General features: G+C 36.6%; 1 protein-coding gene across 16 annotated transcripts in view; it reads left to right on the plus strand.

Annotated features, from left to right (window-relative positions):
- The window catches only part of ASPH (aspartate beta-hydroxylase), a 201194-nt gene that overhangs the window by 64223 nt on the left and 115113 nt on the right, over positions 1-21858 (plus strand). For 11 of the 16 annotated variants that reach the window (XM_075125190.1, XM_075125174.1, XM_075125184.1 and 8 more), the window contains 5 exons: positions 10155-10244; positions 15429-15503; positions 15997-16269; positions 16930-16995; positions 20811-20867. In XM_075125190.1, coding sequence (XP_074981291.1) covers positions 10155-10244; positions 15429-15503; positions 15997-16269; positions 16930-16995; positions 20811-20867 — 561 coding nt within the window. Of the gene's footprint in view, positions 1-1312; positions 1358-10154; positions 10245-15428; positions 15504-15996; positions 16270-16929; positions 16996-20810; positions 20868-21858 lie in introns of all 16 variants that reach the window. The other 5 variants (XM_075125180.1, XM_075125183.1, XM_075125187.1 and 2 more) reach the window with 3 other exon arrangements.

Below are 21858 nucleotides of genomic sequence, written 5' to 3' on the forward strand. Positions count from 1 at the left end.
TATTGTAGAATTCTGTGACCAAGAATGATAGACATGGCTTTGATTTGGAAATACTATTAGTTGGCTTGCTAAATAGAGGGGAACGTAAAATTTGCACAGCTGAGGGCTGCATTAAGAACTTGCTCAGAACTTGAGGACTGTTCTTTGTCTACATAAAAAGAGTTGGATTGCAGCAAATTATGGGTATTTATAAACAAGTGAAACATCCATAAAATACAAACAGGGTATTCGCTGAGCTCTCTCCCTATGGAGTATGCACATTTCAATTAGAAATAAAATTTTAAATTACTGATCTTTTGGGAGAAAGGTACAATTAAGTTCTGTACATTTTTTTCCTAATTAAATCACTCTCTTATTTATGCAAAAAGCTTTTGAAATAACCAGGTTTTTTTACCATTTTAAATTATTAAACAGCTTAAAATGTGTTTTCATATCTACTTGCTTCATAAGTTTGCTGAATACATTTTATTACTTCTGCTATCTCCATCAGCTCAATAGTACTCCTCCTTTTGCTTCAACTGAGTGATTTATTTGGTTCTTGTAAGTTTATTCGCTGGAGGCAGTAAAGTTACACAAGTATAATTTTGCCAGCCAAGTAGGCCTTAACTATTTTATCACTGATAAATCATGAGGCGAGAACACAGTTTGGCTTTCAGATCTCAGGTCAAGTTTGCAGGGCCAGCAGTTCAAAAAGTCTTTTTCAGTACAATAAAGACATTTTTTGTCAGTTTTCAGCACAAAGTACGCAGTTTAACTGTAGAGGCCAAAAGTATTCATATAATCGATTGGTGGATACGTTTAGTAGTTTGAAAGTTGTTTCAGTTAAAGTACCTATAGCCCCAGACACATACTGTACTTGGTCTTCATCTCACTGGCTGGCTATGCCGTAGCAGATTACACGTCTACTGAAGTAAGCTTGCTCGTTGGTAGGGAAGGCTGCCATCACCATGGTGGTAATGGTCTAATTCTCCTTTTGTTGCTGTCTGTGTGATGGGTGCAGGGGTCTGCTTATGCTTGGTATTTGTGGGACTCATTTAACTGTTCCATGAACATCTTACCCTAATTTGAGCCCAGTCCTGCAATCCATGCTGTCTCCAACAAATGGAAGTACAGTAAAGAGTTCTTATTTTAACAAATATATTACTCAAAATATATTTAGAAATGGTTGGCATTTGGAAGAAATCTGGAACTCTACCATAAAGAGCCAATGAAATGTTGTTGCTTTAGATTGGTAAATTATGTATGTTGTTTGCTTAATGTATTGAATATCACAAAATATGTTTATAACCTGTTTCCATCTTACAAACATCAGGAGAGGAGCCAGGAGGGGTAGACAAGAGAAAAGCTAAGGCCAAAGGTACTTAATGCTTTTTGTCAGTGAGTTTGGTGCAAATAATTTCTAATGCCTGAAATGCATGAGATTTGCAAACCAGGTAATTGAACTCTGGCTACTAATGCTAGATGTGATGGTTGTCTTTTCAGTTGGAGACGCAGCAAACAAATACCCTGCAAATTATCTCAGTCAGAATTTCAAATTCCATTTATCCATCTGCAGCTAATTTGACTGCTTTCCTAATCCAGGATATAATTAACTGTAAATCTATTCAAAAACACTTTGTGCAAGTTTTTTGCATGATTTCGCTGAGTATGACTTACAACTTTGTTATTTCATATTGTGTATGTAGAAAGATACATTTTGAATATATGCCACGATTTTGCTTTGTCCTTAATCCTCTTCAGTGACATCTTTACTGTTTTCAGATATTTAAGGGATTTATTGATCTTCGGGCAGAAGAGGGACCATTAGGATCATATAGTCTGTTTATTTACCGAACATAAACCATAGAATTTCATCCAGTAATTCTTCAGTGTGGTTTAGAAATTAAAGTAGAGTTTAGTGGTTGTTCCTATTATAAGGGTTGTTTGCAATTCTAGTCTTATTTGAAGAAAGATTATTCCCGGCGAATGTATTGCATCTACTACTCTGTACTGGGCAGCCTGTTTGTTGAATGTAACAAACTTTACATCATCATTGGTTATAATTTTTTCCTCTAAGGCTAGAGTACCAAATTATTTTTTTGTTAATTTACAGTGGAAAGATTGTTAGAAAAAATGTCTACTGGGGAAAGCTCTCATGCACATATGAATACTGTTTTTTCTTATCCTTGCATGCCAGCTGAAATGTATAGCTTTTGTTTTGCATTGTGTTTGGAATAACTTGTTTTGAAAATATTAATAAATGAGCCATTTAATTACTTGTTCTGTTTGGGTTCTTCCTGAAGAATTGTATGGTATTGTAGTGAAGGAATGTTATGAAATGCCTTTAGTCTTTGTACATCCTTTAGAGAACCTGTTGAGAGGATATATAGTGGCTGAATTATAAGTTTTATGAATTGAAAGAGTATATTCTTTTCATATACAGAAAACGTAATGAGAAGGTACAGGTAATCAGTTAGTAATACACTACATTACAGCTTTCGCTATTATTTACTCTGGCAAAACCTCCGGTAGGCTTTAAGGGGAAACTTTCCTGAGTAAGAATTGAATATCTGCTTCTGTTAAATTACATAGGTAAAAAATTACTATTGCTTTTAATAGGAAGAGGACCAGACTAATTTCTTTTATTTGTAGGTGTGAACAGGGTTGAAAGTAAATTACTTTTTTCTATGCTAAACTCGTCATAGTAAGCAAAACATTTTTCTAGTTTCTAGGTTTATGTATGAAGTGGAAAGGTATTTTGACAGATGATTTTTTTTTTTTTGCACAAAGTATGAAAATAGCATCAGAGTAAGTTTATTTTGCTGAATCACCTTTTCTGCATATTGTTAAGGAAATTAAATATTAAATCCTAATGACAATTGAGGACAAACATTAGTGTAAACCAGGGGTGGCCAGCCTGAGAAGGAGCCAGAATTTACCAATGTACATTGCCAAAGAGCCACAGTAATATGTCAGCAGCCCCCCATTAGCTCCCCCATCCCGCTCCCAGTGCCTCCCATCCACCGGCAGTCCCATGGATCAACACCTCTCCCTCCCTCCCCACACCTCCCAATCAGCTGTTTGGTGGCATACAGGAGGCTCGGGTGAGGGTGGAAGGAGAAGGAGCAATGGCATGGCAGGCTCAGAGAAGGGGGCAGGAAGGGGTGGAGTGGGGGCAGGGCCTGTGGCAGAGCCAGGGGTTGAGCAGTGAGCACCCCCTGGCACATTGGAAAGTTGGCACTTGTAGCTCCAGCCTCGGAGTTGGTGCCTATACAAGGAGCCACATATTACCTCTAAGAGCCGCATGTGGCTTTGGAGCCACAGGTTGGCCACCCCTAAACATTCCCTCCCCGTTTGAAAATTTCTACCAGTTTCAAATACCTTACAGTAGTATTCCCCTTTTAAAATATAACTGATAATCTTTTTTTGTGTGTGTACTTTCAGTAGTTGAGAAGGCTGTGTTGATCTGCTTTGTTAGCATGTTATCTGAATGTTGCATCATAGTCCTAAGCTATTGTAATTTAAATAAATAAGACAAATTAAGTATGAAAGGGACAATGTCAAGATAAAAATCAGAATAAAAATGTATGTATATTAATGCTATTGATTAAAATGCCAAGATTTTAAAATCAGATTTACCTCTCATGCTGTTCATTTGCGTTTCATTGTACAATGAAACTAGACGGATCAGTTTGGGGTTTTTTTGGTTTTTTTTGTTTGTTTGTTTTTTACAATCAGTTTCTAGTACTCCCTATTCTGGTTTTAATTCACTAATAGTGTTGTTGTGGTCTCAAACTTTTTCCTATTCAAATTAATTTTTTTTGTAATCTTTGGCCTAACTAAGGTGACAGTGTCCCTAAAGTGTTATGCTATTGATATTAGTTACTGTAAATTTCCTTGCTGATCTATGAGGTTGAAAAATTCATTAGTAGATCTTGTTTTAAAGAAGGTAGTCTTACAAATACAATGCTTTATCATGTAAGATTCAAAGTACCAGGATCAAAGAGGTGTTAGACAAAGTAATTGAAAAGCCTGAGTGTTCCGTAAAAGTAAATTAACGGTATCAGGTATAGAAAAGTAGTTTTATTAGTGGATGAAATTGAAAATACAGCAGTTTAATATAAGATGCTTATTTTCTGCATCTGCTCCATGATTTCAGACTTCAGTATTAAACTCAGATCTAATTTGTTTAGTTTTATAAATGTATTAATAGCTTTAAATTGCAGTCCTAATTAACAAATCTTTAGGCATCAAGATATCTTTCTGCATAAATATTTCATTAATTTTGTTATGGGTTAATTAGAATAAAAAGTAATCTGCTAGCTATGCCAGCATTAGATGGGGGAAAAATAATATGGGTGGTCATCTTAGATTATTCAGGTTTGGAGCTGCAATTGTCATTGAATTATGCAGATAAGTTGCACAAAATTGTGTTCAATGATCTAAACATTGTGCTCTTAATTAACGTTTTTCATTTTTTAAATGAAAATCTGAAAAGTAAAAGAAGCAATTAAAGAACCACTCAAGAAAATAAGAGAGAGAGAAGCATCCAGGAAGAAGGAAAACAAAGTTGTAGAAAAGAAAAAGAAGGCCATGGAAGGAAAAGTTGCTGACCGAAAGGTTAAGAAAGTTGTTGAGGTGGCTAAATTGAAGAAAGATTCTGACAAGGTTAAAAAAGAGAAAGGCAAGGAAAATGAAAAATCAGGAATAGACAAAAATGTGAAACCCAATGAAACTATGAAGAAATCAGCCACTGAAAAGGAGGTTACCCCTTCTCAAGCAGGGAAAGACACAGTAACTAAAAAGATAGCTAAAATCCCTTCCGGAGTTTCTGAAAATTCAGCAAAGGAAGATGAGAAGAAAAAACAGAAATAGGAGTTTGATGGTGAGAAAAATTCAGTGTATTGGTAACATAATTTAGTGTATTAGTAACAATTTTTCTGAAAGTCATTAGTGTGAGTGACAGTTATGCAGACTGCTTATGTGTGTACTTGCATTTGTAAACACACAACAAATATATCTGCTGTGGAGCTCAAATGTGTACATAATGTATTTGATCACAAGTCCTGTACATTAAAAATTGTTGGTATAGCTTTGAAATCTGACTTTTTTCTTTTTTACATAAAATATCAAACCAATCTAACCCTTTAAATATATGTCTCTTGCTTTGTATTAAAGTTACATTTTTCTTGTAGATATGTGAAGAGTGTAAAAACATTGTGGATCATATGTAGAAGTTTATTAATGTATTATTTAGAGGTCAACCTGGACATTATGCAAGTGTTGAAAATTCTTGTTGTAAGAAACTAATTCTCATTTCATTAGAAGACATGCAAACTAGAAATAGTGTCAAGAAACACATTTGTCACAGTCTGATGCTTTTATTGAGTGCTGTAATGTTTTTCAATGGTCCTGTGACCGTTTGCTTTGTGTTGCTATTACTATGCTAAATTACTGTTGTGTTGGCTTCATCTTTTGTCTGAAACCTTTGTTAGGTCACTATGGGTGAGATTTTCAAAAGTATTCAGCAGCCAAAATTGGGGGCAGATTTTCAAAAGTGCTCAGAAGCCAGCAGCTCCCTTCTCAATGGAAGCTTCTGGGCACTTACTGCTTTTGAAAATCTAGCCACTTACTGAGATGTCTAAATGGGAGTTGTTGCTTGCTGATCAAATTTCAGGAAGCTAACATTGTACCATTATTTGTATTTTGGCTGGACTGGGTTAGAGAACAGACTTGTGTATTGTAGCCACTCATAGAATAGCTTATTCCTACAATAATTCTAAATGTTCTACTTCTGTACATTAGCTCACTTTTTGGATTGGTATTTTATTGTTTTATTTTCAGCAATGAAGAGTGAGAAGTATCCAAGAGTCTTATTAATTGGGGTAAATAGGATGTTACAAACTTTCTTCAGAAATAGTGTATTTCAGTATGTTACAAAATCTGTACTTAATTTCTAGTTGGTATATGATAAGAGATACTTATTGTACAAATTCTGATTTTATTGTACAAACAAATAGAATTGATTATATGCTGAATCATTGCACAATAAAATTACAAGAGACTAGAACAAAATCTGAAAATGATACTTGAGGGTCACTGACTATAGTGGCTGGTGGTCCCTAGCAAGGTTTTGGAATTTGACACCTCAGTTCTGGTTCTACCATAAACTGTTCTGTGACCTTGTATAAATTACTTCACTTCTGTCTCTCAGTTGATCCAGTACATATATGCATGCTTAGTTGTATTGAGGCTTAATATTTGTATGGTGCTTTAATACCTTTATATAGTGCTGTGAAGGAAACAATATTTTTGAAAACAAAAACAATGGCAAATACTACAGTACAATGTGACACAATTAGGAGGAATGACATACTGAATTACTTTCTAAATACTGGGAAAATATAAATATAAAGTGTATATATACACACCTGTGTACTGATCAGGGTACATTTTAGATTAGCAAAAATGTGGGAGTGAACATAGAAATCTCTCAGAACAGCTCTAAAAATTTTTTTCTAAATCTTCTTTGGAAATGGGACTGGACATCTATTCTTGCATAACAAGCCCAGACTTCTCCTAAATTTAAGTTTCAGTAACAATATTAATACTCTTATCTCTTACTCCACTGTAATCTGCTGGAAATGAAGATAAATATTTGATAGAGAAACGCTTTTCTTGTAATTAGGTACTGGACGTACTTCTATTGGCAGATTACATCTAGGGTCCCTCCAATGTCTGGATTGAGGGTGTGTACATCAACATTTTTCTTATATCTGGTAACAGAGAAAAGTACATCTGGGTGGAGGGAGGTGGAGATTTGAGTGTCATACCATTCTCTAATGCCTCTATCTCTTCCAAGCTCTGAACTGCCACATTACAGTTAACAGTATCAATTACTTTAGATTGCTTTTTTTCTCCAACTGGGAAACCGGAACAGATGTCTCAGTATACATAAAAAATAACTTTTTTCACTTGCCATAAAAAAAGTCTTCAAAGTGAACAGAGCAGTTATATTTAAGAATATGTACAAGTATGTATTTTTAAGTTGCACGCATCGAGTGGCATTGAGGAAAAAAGGCAGAATTAACTCTCCCTCATACGCTCCCGTGCCCCCCCAAAAAGCCACAAAAACCCCAAACAATCCTCTTATGTCCCAATCTTACAAAGATTATACACACATGAAGTTCCATTGATTTCATTGGGACTATTCCCATGCATAAAGTTAAGCACGTGTGTAAGACTTTGCAGCCTTGGAACCTTACTTAAGATGCTGTTCTTTGAAAGCAGCTTCATGACAACTTCTAATGTAGTTCAGACTGTCATGTTTCTTTGTAATTGTTAATTCACGTTTTTCTGTGAATTCTAATATGTTTTATATGGAATAAACATACACATACATGGTGTGTGAAAGATCAGTCACACTGTAATCTAGTACATGGGATTGTGTCTCAAAACACATTTCATTAAAATCAAACATCTAAATCCAATGCAGTTGTTACTGTATAAAGGCATGTTTAAGAGCCTGAAACTAAAATGTGTGCCCTGTTTCAATCAAGGAAATGATACTTACAAGAAACATCTCAACAGAAGATTGTTCATCATAGTGTACCTTCTTTCTGAAAGATGTTGGTCCTCTGAGCATATTCTGAGGACATTTGGCCTGGTCTACACTGGGGTGGGGTGGGGATCGATGTAAGTTACGCAACTTCAGCTACGTGAGTAGCTGAAGTCGACGTACTTAGATCTACTTACCACGGTGTCTTCACTGCAGTAAGTCAACAGCGATACTCCGCCGTCGACTCCACCTACGCTTCTCGCTCCAGTGGAGTACCAGAGTCGACGGGAAAGCTCTCGGCGGTCAATTTATAGTGTCTTCACTAGACGTGATAAATTGACCCCTGCTGGATCGATTGCTGCCTGTCGATCCAGCAAGTAATGTAGACAAACCCAAAGGCATGTCTTGCATAAATATGTTGCACTAGAGTGACCCAGTCAATCTTATGTTTTTTTATAGAGAAAAAGTCAAATATGCAATATTAATCTTTTAACTCTGGATTTGCTGGTCTGCTACAATCTGCTCATGTTGTTCCGTGTAATTTAAAAACACCTGAGCTTTATTAGTATAAAAGATATGAGTTAAACAATCCTTGTATCACAGTAATTTAAAATATCCCATTAAGTATATAAAAGTACTTGTTTACGTACATTAAAATGGTTCAGAATAGCCCAGAAATGGTTGTGAAATTAAGGTATATAATGCAGATTTAGCTTTCAGAAAAATTGCTCTAAACAGAAAAATAGTAAAAAGGCTGATGGAACTGAAGTGGTGGCTTAAAGTCAATTTTAAAGGGGTATGGTGTAGTTCACTTTGGAGCAACTTGTTTGCTTCCTGACTTCCTATCACATACTTACAGCATATCTGTTGCTCTTCCAGTTTATACTTAAAGAGAAATGGAGAACTTGAAACAACGAAACCAAGACACGAGCACATACTTTAACATATATTTTATGCTCTGTTGATCTACCAAGTTTGTAAACGCAGTTGATATTGTGAGAGATCTGAAACTAAGAGTTTGTTTTGGCGTGTGCAGCAAGACGACTGAATTGCCATGGTGTTGGTTTTTTATAAGTGAGGAGGAGTTAGTATGCAGAGTGGTGAACTGCAGCTTTGTTTGTTTTTTTTTAAATCAGGCTTCAAATATTTTAAGTACTGACATGTTTCATCTGTGCTTGTAACTATTAGAAAGAAGATCCTACAGAGCTGTTGAAATACTTATAGTTGGTCATTTCTCTATCTTTTGATTGTTCATTTAGGCTAAGTTTTTTGTTGAGAATGAATTCAAAAAACCTATATAACATAATCCTGTCTAAAAACACCTAAAATAGAGTTGAGGGAACTAAAGTTCTCACTGCCGCCTCCATTGTTGAGGCCTCAAAAATTAGACCTGTTTGAGCCCTAATGAACGCTGTTCAGGGACTAATGCTGGATTTCATTAATCCTAAAACAAATCCTGATGTATAATCAATTTGAAATTTTATGAGTTTGACATTTTAGGAATGAATGTTTCTATTAATGAGAGAGAGACAATACAATCTGATATGTTTCAATGAGAACAATACAGGAAGCGTGTAGACCTTATAGTGTGGTTATTGAATAAGAACTCTGGCTTGTATCCACTCTCTTATAGAAGAGGAAAATTTATCCTGATTATCAGGATATCCTTGAGAATGTTTTACATCCTAAGATCTCAATCTCTCAATGTGAGTGACTCAGACCTTTCACTTATGCAGTCTAGTTTTAGAAAGTAAGTGGTAAATGTGCATTAGGTACCAATTCTGCACTGGACACCTGAAAGATGGGACTAGGTGATCTTCCCACCTGGAAATTCTGTGACCCTCTTACCCTGGCACTGATCACTGTATGTGTGCATCTCCCTTGTTTTCCATTATGGTGAGATCCAAAGGCACTTATTTAGTTGTGCGGCAAGTCTTACTATATTGGGGAAACCTTTGTACCAGAACTCTGTGAATCATAATTTTGCTACAGAATTCATAGACCTGATTTATGGACTGAAGAGAACTAAAGGATAGATTGCTGAATCTGAAGGCACAGTTAGGCTTGTAGCCTTCTTTACAATTTATTGAGCTATATTTGTGAGCCTAGTCAATTGTTTTATTGTGAGCTATGTGTTATGAAAACTTTTTAGAAGAACTCAAGATAAGACAGCTTAAAAAAAATCACGTACCATTTTTTAAATTTGGAAATAGGTGAAGTGAAAAGAAATGTCTGTTTTTATCAGCATACATTACTTTTTCATACTAAACAAAGCCTATGAACAGTATTGTGATGTGTTTAAATCAGTGTGGATTTTGTTCAATAAACTTATACCAATGAAAGAAGTTTGGGCATCTTTACCCATTTTTCTAAATTTATGTTTATGTATTCTTCAAATAACCTCTCAACATGCTTTAGTCTTTGCAGAGAATGTATTGTTAGGGACAACCTAGAACAGTACATTGTTTGAGTAAATCCTCAGGTGCTTATACGGTCCATTTGTTTTACTGATAATATAATTGAATCTCATGCTGATTATCAAGATTATCTCATGCTGCTGTATAATTAAATCAAGACAAAAAAAGCCTAAAGTTAACTTTATAACTGAAAAATGCAGGACTTAAAGAAAGATCTGTCCCAGCACAGCCAACACCAGCTGAATCTGAAGAGTCCATTCAACCTGCAGAGCAGTCATTCGTTAAATCAGGTAAGGTCTCTCACAAACTGTACATGACAACAAAAGGCAAGAAAAATTTCAATTGAATTATGGTCCTTTTGTCTGCGTGGATGTGAAATTGCATGACCTCTCATTACAGGTAAAAAAAATCCCTTCTTTCTGTTGCCAACATTTGCCATTTTACTTCTTAATAGTTGTCGGTTTACTGTAGTAATTCATTCACAGAATATTCAGGAATCACTTTAAGTAACTGTTCTAAAATCAATAAACATTAAAATTCTTAACTGGTTAATTCATACAACAGAAAGCATCTGTAAACAGTCTTGACTACAATTTGTATAGTATTGTTCCAGTACATTTTTCTCTAAGAATACAAATGCTGATATGCATATAGATGTAGTAGAGTACTTAATCAAAAATGGGAGCAGATTTGCTGGTTTGAATAGTCTTCAAAGTTTAATTTAACACTTGCTCCACCAAGTGTTACATGAAGGTAGTACAATACATAAAAATGTACATAAATGCTGTCTCTTATGATTTCATTGCTCTCCTGGTTAGAGGACAAAATATCCAAATATAGAATTTGTTTGTGACTTGGAAAAAGGCATAAAACTTGTTTTTTAAATTAGAACAACATTTTTAAAAATTGTTTTTATAACATATATAATAGTTTATACTGGGAGTTCATATTTGGCTCAGCTGCTGGAACAAAAGTGTGGAAACAATTGTAAACTCATCATTAATGCCCCTTTATATAAATATTAATAATGTTGCTGCTGCTATTATTATTTGTATTGTAGTAATACCAAGAGGCCACCAAACTAGGCTCAGGACCACACAGTGGTTTGCACTGCACACTCACACACCCACCCACCCCAAAAAGAGGTATTTTCTTTTTGTAATTTAAATGCTTTTTGTGTGTTTGCAATATTTTAAGCTCAATAACTGGGCAAAGTTTGATCAGTGTTACATATTTTAAGCATTCAGTACTTACGTACTACTCAAGTACTTGTACTTACGTTCAGAATCTACCTTCAGGAACAGATTTCCTGATTAAAACATCACAAAGATTAAAACCCACCAGTCCTACGCAGAATTCAAGGAAATAAAGACCTAATTTTACAAGTGCTTGCTAGCAAGTATTACTTACTACCAGCCACAATGCATGGATTGGACTCTAAAAACCGATTTTCTGCATCTTTTTCTATCCCTTGAGAAAGCACATCCTATTGAATATGTGCATAGGACTATACAGAATGAGTTACAAATGTAGGGCATATTGTTAATAAACTGGAAATTAAGAGTCTGTGCTAAAAAAGCCGAATTATTTTTCTTGTACCACAATTAATAAAATTCATAGAGTTTTTAAATAGTAATTTCCATGTTTTCTGAAGATACCAGGTATATGCACTTCATCCAAACATACAAACGTTGCTGGTTTTCCTACAGCATTTAATATTGCTATACAATTCATTTAAAAGCTGAGTTAATAATTTTCAATTTCCCACACTGATTTTAAGTGATCTGAATGCATGAACTGCATAAGTGCCCAAAGTATTATTACGCAAGTTAACTATTTTGAGTGGTCCTTTCTGCAAACATGTATAGTACCTACTTGGTGTAATAATAAATATAAATATTAATATTATAAATTGATTTATATTTAATATTAATAGTACAACTTAATCCTACAATTTTGTATTAAATAATTTCTATCCTATGTCTATAATCTTATCAGAAGAAGCACCCTAGGGAAACAAAGATCTGGTGTGTTTTCTAAATTCCTATGTCGGAAATGTTAACATTTGTCTTCAGTGTTTAAATTTATTTAATCTAAAAAGCATATTAAAATCATTTATCTAAATTGAATTGAGTACAGTTTGGTATATTCCTTTAAGCAGTTATTCTCCCAGTGTCTGTAAATCCATTGTTGTCACTTACTCTTTTTGAAATTCTAAATTCAAGTATCTAATTATATAATCTTAAATTTATCTGACACTTCCCTCTATATAGTGTAACTTTTTTGCAAAAAAAAGTTTTATGGAAACTTTTGCAAATGAGTTCTGTGGTTTGTTTTTAAAATCTTTGTAATAGACATCAGTATTTAAAAAAAGAAATCTATTGGTAATACTTTATTTATAAATAGTACTTTACCTACTTTAAGCATTAAAGATTAACCCATTCCATCTTTCTTGGCTCAGACAAATTCTTCAGTTTGAGCCACTGTGAAGTAGGCTCTGGACAAGGACTAAAAGACTTCCTTTCTGAAAAATTAGTCCATTTTACGAGTAATATTTTAATTTGTTGAGAAGCTCAGGTAGCTCAAGCTGACATGAATTTATGTAGTATATGTTCAGTGTGTGTAAAACTGAAGAGCCAGAAGGCATTTAAGGGTCACTGGTTTTTACAAAGACTTATTAGTTGCCATTTTGTTTACCTTTATCTTTGAATTTCAAATCCAGAAAAAGATTCATATAAGGATTAATAAACTAGTATTTTCTTCCATATCTCATTGTGTGTGTGTGTGCACGCTTCATAATAGGAAATTAAATCTTTCTTCAATTGATAGAAATATAGTGTTCCAAAATTTCATATTTAAAACCCAGGACCTATCTTTCTGGAACTTACAATGATTACCCCTTAGGGCATTCTGCACCAAAATTTTTAAAATTATGCTCCAAAAAATTAAAAATTCTACATACAGTAGTTTAAAATTCTGAAAATTTTATCTGTCAAATAAATGAAGGCTCCAGCATGACATTGTGGATCACAGGACACTGGCTGCACGGAGGTGGGAGATCACTGTGCAGCTCCCCCCGCCCTGGGACACAGACTCAGCGATGAAGCTGCACCCAACCCTGACATAGTGCAAGGACAGGGCCCTGCCCCGGAAACACCACAGAGCCCTGCCTCTCCATGTCAAGTATGGAGGGACTTAGTATGGGGGGGATCCAGGTGCAGCTGGTTGGGGCTTGGTAGAGTGGGGATCCAGGTGCGGGGGGAGGGTTCTGGGTGAGGGGTGAGGTTCAGTGGAAGGGTCTGGGTATGAGGGGGGTTTGGATGGGGGAACAGCTCCCTGTAGTGATCCCTCCTCCTGCAGCTGAGGCGCGATGGGCGCGGGGGGAGTGGAGGAAGGAGGGTTTGCAGAGTTTCCTACAGCCAGAAGAGAAATCTGGGTGAGTCTGACATAGCCCCGGATACTGAAGGGGAAGATGAAGTCCTGTCCTCCCCAGCCCAGTTGGGACTAGGAGCTGAGCCCGGCGCAGGGTAGGAGCCATCAGCTGGTTCTTCCCCAGTCCCGTCCCGTACCCCATGGTGATTTACCTCTTTGCCAGCTGCCCTGGACACCTGAAGCATACTGCTGGGGAGGGTCTTATAACTGCTCTTATGGCTTCCCTGTCAGAAAGCCATTTTTCGGCGGGGAAGCAAAGAAATCTGCAGGGGACATAAATTCTGCACATGCGCAGTGGTGCAGAATTCCCCCAGGAGTAAATCTGGTGACTGTCAAACACTCAACCTTCCTTCCAGTATTTGCATATTGTAAGAAGAAATGGTATCTTTAGTAACAGTGTAGGCCAAATATTCAGTGCAGGAAGATGTTATTGTGTATAAACCATTGCAGACTCAACATAGGTTTTCAGAGCTTGATGTTGGGAGGGGGGAGAAATAGCTCAGTGGTTTGAGCCTTGGCCTGCTAAACCCAGGGTTGTGAGTTCAATCCTTGAGGGGGTCATTTGGGATCTGGGGCAAAAATTGGGGATTGGTCCTGCTTTGAGCAGGGCGTTGGACTAGATGACCTCCTGAGGTCCCTTCCGACCTTATATTCTGTGATTCTATGTCTTCGTTAAAATTGAGTATTTTTGTATTTACCTAGTAGTTGCGCACCTACCTGGCCACATGCTTCTGTGAATTTCTGGTTTAGCCTGTGCACATTAAGTATTTGTAACTGAGTTACGTGTACACAAATGAGCGGTTGCACATACCTAACTGTAGTAATCAGTTTCTGTCTCTATCACATGAAAGAGATGATAAAGGAAGCAATAAATAATATGGACATGGCATATTTTTTCTCACCAAGACACCTTTGAAAGCTCAATTTGATAATACAGTATGTATTGCTGTTTATCACCTCTTCTTTTTTTTTGTGTGTGTGGGTATTGTCTTAAATTAGAGCCCCGTAAATCTGAGAGGTGAAATAAAGTTAAGACTTACAAAACAATGTCCTTGAAGGCGCATGCGTGCATGCACGCATACATACACTTTCTTTTTGCAGGCTTGTCTTTTAACTCCTGTAGTACTGCTTTGGAAAATATTCTGTATTCACATCTTATTTATGGAGCTATATAATTGCTGGAAGGAGAACCAATCATCTGAAGCAATTTTTAAAACCAGGTGTGTGAGGGAGCGTGAGACAAAGGTTTAATCATAAATAAAGGGGTCAGAAATGGGACTGTTGTGTGTAATGTGGCATGAACTGCTTGGGAAGTCTTAACAGTGGAAAAATTGACACCACTTACCTGTTTTTTTTACAAAACAAAAACCCCACTGACTTGGATAGTATTTTGCTGTCCCTACAGCATGACACACACACGACATTGCCCATAAGGTAAAAGTGTTTTATTTAAGAGATTGAAATAATGTGGTGGGTTTTAGAACCATAAAACGTAATAGTGGGTCAGGTAAATTACAGAGTTTTACTGCTACTTGAAGCAGTTCAATTTTTTTCAGTGCCTGCCATTTTTATTTTTAAAAGTTGTGGGGGCTGATTTTTTTTTTCTTGTGTATGTTTATGTTTATATAGGTTAACACCAGAGAGTTCTTGGTGATTACTATATGGCAGCTGGAATGCAACTATCTGAAATCACTCGAGATACTGTCACTTAAAGTTGTACAGAAAAGTTGATGTTCATGACATACTAAAAAGCATAAAGCAAATGCTTTCAATTCATCTTCAGTGAAATTGCTAGAAGTCTGGCAAAGGTGTTCATTTATACTGTTTAAAAAAAATGCAACCTATTTTATCTCATCCCCTACCTCCAATCCAATTAATTACAGAGATGATAGGAAAACTCTACAATGATCTAATGAGGTCAAGGAGTTTCTTTACTGAATATGTCCATCTTTTTACTACAAACTAACTAATTGCAACAGTTTCAAAGTGCAAACTTTGTTATCCTTTGCACCTATCTTTGACATATTTTATAACCCATTTAGAGCACAAGAATGTTGAAGCAGAACTGGAAGAGGAAATTCAGGCCATTCTTCATGAAGCACTCCATTCACAAGCTGGTATGAATTCAGACTTCGCAGTCACCAGAGAATTTATAAACAGCACAACAGACTAGACAAATTTGAGAGAGATTCTTGATGATAGTGTACTGTATTTCCTTTCTACTATATGTGGGAGGATAGCCAACAAGTTGTTAACGCCCAGGTGGTCTAGGGAATAAAGCCCAATAACGGGCCTGATTTTTCAGAGGTTCTGAGTACCTGTCGCTCCCATTGACCAGTCTACAAGTAATGTTTCAAAATGTTATATCTTGACATAGCAAGAGAGGATACGGATGGTGTCATCTGTCACTGGTTCTCTCTCCTAGCTGTTTCTCGAGTGGATCAATGTACAGGCATTTTAGAAGTTCATTCTGATAATGGTTAAGACCCTACTTATTTAGGGGAATGTCTAAGAACTACTAGAGATAAATTTGAATGTGGATTATTTGTTGGAAATTTAATTCAGCGGGTGCTGGGTATGGTGTTTACATCCTCTGTACTTATTAATCAGGAGAGAGGCATGAGGAAGGTGCAGAGGAAGGATTAAATGACAAGCATGAGGAAGGTGCAGAGGAAGGATTAAATGACAAGCATGAGGAAGGTGCAGAGGAAGGATTAAATGACGAGCATGAGGAAGGTGCAGAGGAACGATTAAATGATGCACGGCAAGAGAAGGATGAAGTATACCAAGAAGCTTTTGAAATTCCTACAACCGATGACCTTTATGGAGCTTTAGAAGATGAAATACCTGAAGTATCTGAAATACTAAAACAAATTCAGGAAGGTATCTGAACCAATTAAAATATTTCTAGTTGATTCTTATAGAAATAGTAAGAGCTAATATATGGAACTTATCTAAGTGTAACAAGTCAGAAATTCTCATTGAAGTTTTTAGGGCCTTTCTTTTGTGACAGGCCGGTTACTGCGTTTGTGTGTACAAACCATTAACTGAGAACATAACTGGCAAATATTCACAAACAAATACATCTTTGTTCACCTACGGGAGTGTACATTGCACTTTATGAAGTGCATGTAGTGCATGCCTTTTAAGAGTGTGATTCCATCTAAATTTTAGTTTGGTGTAGATATGTGACATGTTAAACCTCAGCAAAAGCTATTCCCAAATATAAATATTTCATAAATCAAGACAAGATTAACGCATTTTAATTCATAGCATATTAATTAGTCCAATTGTTTTATTTGTTTTTAACAAGATTATTTTTTGATTGCTTTAGATTTTCTTTCTTCTACCTACACGTTTTTATTATATTCTCCAGATGGTCTTACTGTGGAAATTTAGGGGCTGTGCTGAAGCCTATTTGAAATTTGACTCTGTCATTACTTAGTTTTATTTGTGTGTGTGTGTGTGTAAAATCTTACTCACATTCTCTCTCACACACACACACACACAATTGAAAACACTTCTTTCATTTTTGTGTCTCAGAAACTGACAATCATGATCAGGTAGAGGAGCATGGAGTAGGTGAGCCTGAAGCAGTTGAAATTCCTGGTATGACTCTTTTTTTCTTAACTCCATAATACTGGTGTTTTTTGCTATACTGCTAAAAATAAAAACAGAAAAGCTAAATAGAAATCACTGAACTAATCTAGAGTTGTGATTTTAAAAACACTTCGTACTGCTCCAAAATCTTTATATTGTTGTCTGAGGTATTTGAATCCTTTGAATGGACTAAGAAGTTTGCAATTTAAAATTAATAATGTAAGGAAAGAATTTTTGTAATCAAAAAAAAGGATCTGTCTTCAATAGTGCAGAAGCTGCAGAAAGACTTAGTGCATTCAACGTATGCCCCTGGCTGTCTAGAATATGTATTTGACAGTAAAATTCCACAAAGAACATGTTTTTTTCACATATGGACAGACTAAAAAGACTAGGAAAAGATCTCTGGTTGGATATTCTAAAAGTAAATGCATTGCTTTTCGAGTAAGGTTTTATGTATTAAGAGTTTTAGTATCTTATTTAGTTTATTTTAAATCAGTAAACAAAGGGGGGGGTAATAAAGCAAAAGAGAATTTTTAAAAAATTATTATCCATAGAAGTAGACTTTCATTATGTTATTTCCATTAATGCTGTCAACAGCAAGCTTTGCTCTCAAGACTCCTGCCTCCATGACTGTTTGGTGAAAACCTGACTTGTCATGCAAGTGACAGTTTTGTATGGAGACTATTATCCCAGAACCCTTTAACCAGGTAGCTGATTCACTAAGCAATATTGACCTTGACCTCAAAGAATATTTGAAAAATACAGCCAAAAATGGTGGTGTCCTGTCATTTAACTGACTGTTCTTAATGGTATAATGAAAACTTTTTTCCCCTCTTTCTGTGGTACATCATAGATTAATGTATAATTTCCCATAATCTTGTCTCCCTATTCTTGAGCAAAGATGTATTAGTCACCAGACCAGTGCTGACTTGATTTTTTTCTATTGTTTAGTTGTAATGGTTCTATATGTATGTTGATAGACAAGAGTGGTGGTAGAATTTGTAAGTGAGCTGTAAATGGGAGGATTTTATTGTGATATGGGCATCCTTATATAACTATAAAAAGTTTGGAATCCACATTTTTTTCCCTCTTGTTCTTACTGTGAAATTGCTCTTGAAATTTAGGCCCTATGCCTACATATGGAACTAACATAATGAAAGTCTACTTCTATGGATAATTTACATTGATAAAAATATGACCATGTAGATCATTGTTGCTACCACTGTTATATAATTGCAACAGATCTTGTACAACGTATGTCATGTAAGGTGTCAATAGAAAAGTTATGGTTTGCTGGTGTGATCATCCTATTTTTATGCATGCATCATTTTTGTATCTGGAGTTATGAATATCGACACTATACCTGTATTTCAAATGTTTGCTCCTGGGTAACACGCACAAGGTATTTACATCCAGTCTAGCTAGCACATTGGGAAGGGAATATTTTAGTTGATGGCCCATCAGTGAACACAATAGGCCATGGAAGAAACCTATCTTCACTTGATGAACTTTCGTGTGGACATTCTAGCTAGAATATGGGTAATAGCCCCTGCTATAAGAAAAGGAGTACCTGTGGCACCTTAGAGACTAACCAATTTATTTGAGCATGAGCTTTCGTGAGCTACAGCTCACTTCATCGGATGCATACAGAAGCATGCAAGGGCATGTGACTAGACCATGTGGTACTGAACTCCATTTAGTTTGTGGAAAAATATAGGCACAAAGACTGAGAGCTTTCCCTCCGCATGGCAGAAGCTATAAAAGGCCCTGGAAGCATCTCCGTTTTGCCTCTTTCCTGCTCTGATCTCTGGATTATGGAGTTATACTAATGGGAGCATTTTAACCAAGAGACTGAGGACCTTTCAATGATTTGGAAGCACCCAGAGACTTTACAAGCCAGCCGTTTATTTCATCACTGCTTGAAACCTGCTATAGGAACTCCTTGCTTAACGCTGTAGTTACGTTCCTGAAAAATGCCACTTTAAGCGAAACGATGTTAAGTGAATCCAATTTCGCCATAAGAATTAATGTAAATGGGGGGGCTAGGTTCTCAGGAAATGTTTTTCGCCAGACAAAAGACTATATATAGATATACACGCAATATAAGTTTTAAACAATTTAATACTGTACACAGCAATGATGATTGTGAAACTCGGTTGAGGTGGTGAAGTCAGAGGGTGGAAGAGGATGGGATATTTCCCAGGGAATGCCTTTCTGCTAAATGATGAACTAGCACTCTGCTGAGGCCTCAAGATTAACACATTGCTCATGTAGCCTCACGCGCTACAAGGCAGCATGAATGGAGGGAGGGGAGACAGCATGGCAGAGAGAGACAGAGACACACACCATGTGTGTGTGACAGAGAGATGTGCCATTGCCCCTTTAAGTATGCTGACCTCACTCTAAGTACATTGCCTTTTTAAGTAGATCAGCGAGTTGAGACAGCAGCTGCTGCCAGCAAGCTCCCTTTGTCCTGAGCTGTGTCATGTCCCTTCCACCCTGCTCTGTGGAGATGAGATACAGGAGTGAGGGGAGGGGGACACCCTGACACTAGCACTTCTTACACCCCCCTTGCACAGCAAGCAGGAGGCTCCAGGGCAGAGGGCAGGAGCAGCACATGGCAGTGGGGGTGGGACAGCTGAACTGCTGGCAATTGATAGCCTGCTGGGCGGCTGCCGCACAGGGAACTTCGGGGAGCTGATGGCGAGGCTGCTGGTCCACCCTGGTTCCAAGCCCCCACCAGCTAGCTGCAACGGGCTGCTCTTCGTGAGCAGTGGACAAAGCAGGCGGCTGCCAAACAAGGAGCATTGCGCAACTTTAAATGAGCATGTTCTCTAATTGATCTGCAATGTAATAACGAAACAAGGTTAACCGGGACAACTTTAAGTGAGGAGTTACTGTACAAGAACTCTGCAATTATTGTATGTATTTGATTCCTTTAATCCGTTTTAACTCTCACCTTTTTCTTATAAATAAGCCTTTAGATATTAGATACTAAAGGATTAGCGTGATTATTGGGGAAGCGTGATTATTGGGGAAGATCTGAGTTATATATTGATCTGGGTATGTGGCTGGTCCTTTGGGATCAGAAGAACCCTTTGAAATTGACTTTAAATAACCACTCATCATTAAATCTAGTGTCTGATTGTAGAATCCAGGGCTGGAATACCTAAGGAGGCTGCATTTCTGACTTCTTGTTAGCCAGTGCGGTGAGACAGAAATTTACTTTTGTTGCTGGTATGGTATAGCTTGTGGAAGAAACACACCAGTTTTGGGATGTCTGCCCTATTTCTCAGCAGTTTCTCTTGAATTTGGTAGTCTCAGTTGTGATCCGCTGAGGCACGGTGACAGCCTACATATGAACTTGATATTGAGTGATAGCCATTAATGAAACTAACATAATGAAAGTCTACTTCTGTGGATAATTTTCTTTAATTCTCTTTTGCTTCATTGTCCCTTTTTGTTTACTGATTTAAATCAACTAAATAAGATACTAAAACTCACAATACATAAGACCTTACTCAAAGAGCAATGCATTCACTTTTAGTATATCCAACCATAGGTTCCTTCCTTCCTTCCTCCTCTTAGTCTATCAGTGTGTGAAAAAAACATATGTTCTGTCTGGAATTTTACTATCAAACATACATGAGTCCAACCACACAGGTTCAGTTGCAGGTTCAGTTGCAGTTGTTCATTCTCGGCCAGTTTTCCCTATGTACATGGAGAAGTTGGGGGTTATTTGCAGTGATTGAGAGCCAGAATATTGTCACCCATTAAAATATCAGAACATTAAATATGAAAAAACAGCAAATGTCTTTTTACAGATCCATATGAATATTACATGGATTTAGAAGAGCCAGCATATGAGTCAGAAGTTCCAGGTTTGTAAACTATTAAAAAACCTCTCATTAAAAATTATTTGTATATATTATATATGGTATTCAGGTTTGTAGTCTCAAGTAGTTCGGCATAATAAACAGTTTTTGGTGTATGTTGTAAATGTTAGTCTGTAATGAGGAATGGGCAAATCTGGGTGTGGCTTTGGTTTTGCAAAACAGCAGTTCTGTTTAATTTTGGTAAGTGAAAAAAATTTAGGCCACCACTGGTGAAATCTTTGCCTCACTGAAGTCAATGATAAAACTTCCTGGCTTCACTGAAGTTAATGGATTTCACTCCATGTGTTTTGGATTTTTTTAACCTGTAAGGAGTTTTCTGTGCTCACTTGTGACTCTTAAACTGGAGTAACTATAGATCCTTAGATTTTAAGGCCAGAAGGTACCATTATGATTATCTAGTTTGATCTCATGCATAACACAAGCCATACAATTTCACCCATAATTCCTGCAGCAAGCCAAATAACTTCTGATTAAACTAGAGCAGCCTTTTAAACGGACATCAAATCTTGATTTAAAGTCTATAAGAAAATCCACCACATCCCTTGGTAAATTGTTTCAGTAGTTAATTACCATCACTGATAAAAATTTGAACCTTATTTTCCCATTTGAATTTGTTTAGCTTCAGCTTTCAGCCATTGTTAAATTTAAGATCCCCCTGCTATAAGAAATCTTCTTCCTATAGAGGTAGCTACAGATTGTGATTGTTTCTCCTTAACCATCACTTTGAAAAATGAAATAGACTGAGCTTCTTTAGTCTCCCACTTTAAGGCAGGTTTTCCAGACTCCAGATCATTCTTGTAGCTCTTTCCTGAACCATTTCAAATTTGTCAGCATCCTTTTCAAAATATGGAAACCAAGACATTTCATTACAATAATGGAACACAGGGACATAGTATTCCAACGGATGCTTTATATGCAGGTAATACCACCTCTCTATTCCTAACCTATATTGCCCTCTTTATACAGCCAAGGATTG

Source organism: Caretta caretta, chromosome 2 (assembly GCF_965140235.1).
Source record: "Caretta caretta isolate rCarCar2 chromosome 2, rCarCar1.hap1, whole genome shotgun sequence".
In the NCBI taxonomy this organism is placed as follows: domain Eukaryota; kingdom Metazoa; phylum Chordata; order Testudines; family Cheloniidae; genus Caretta; species Caretta caretta.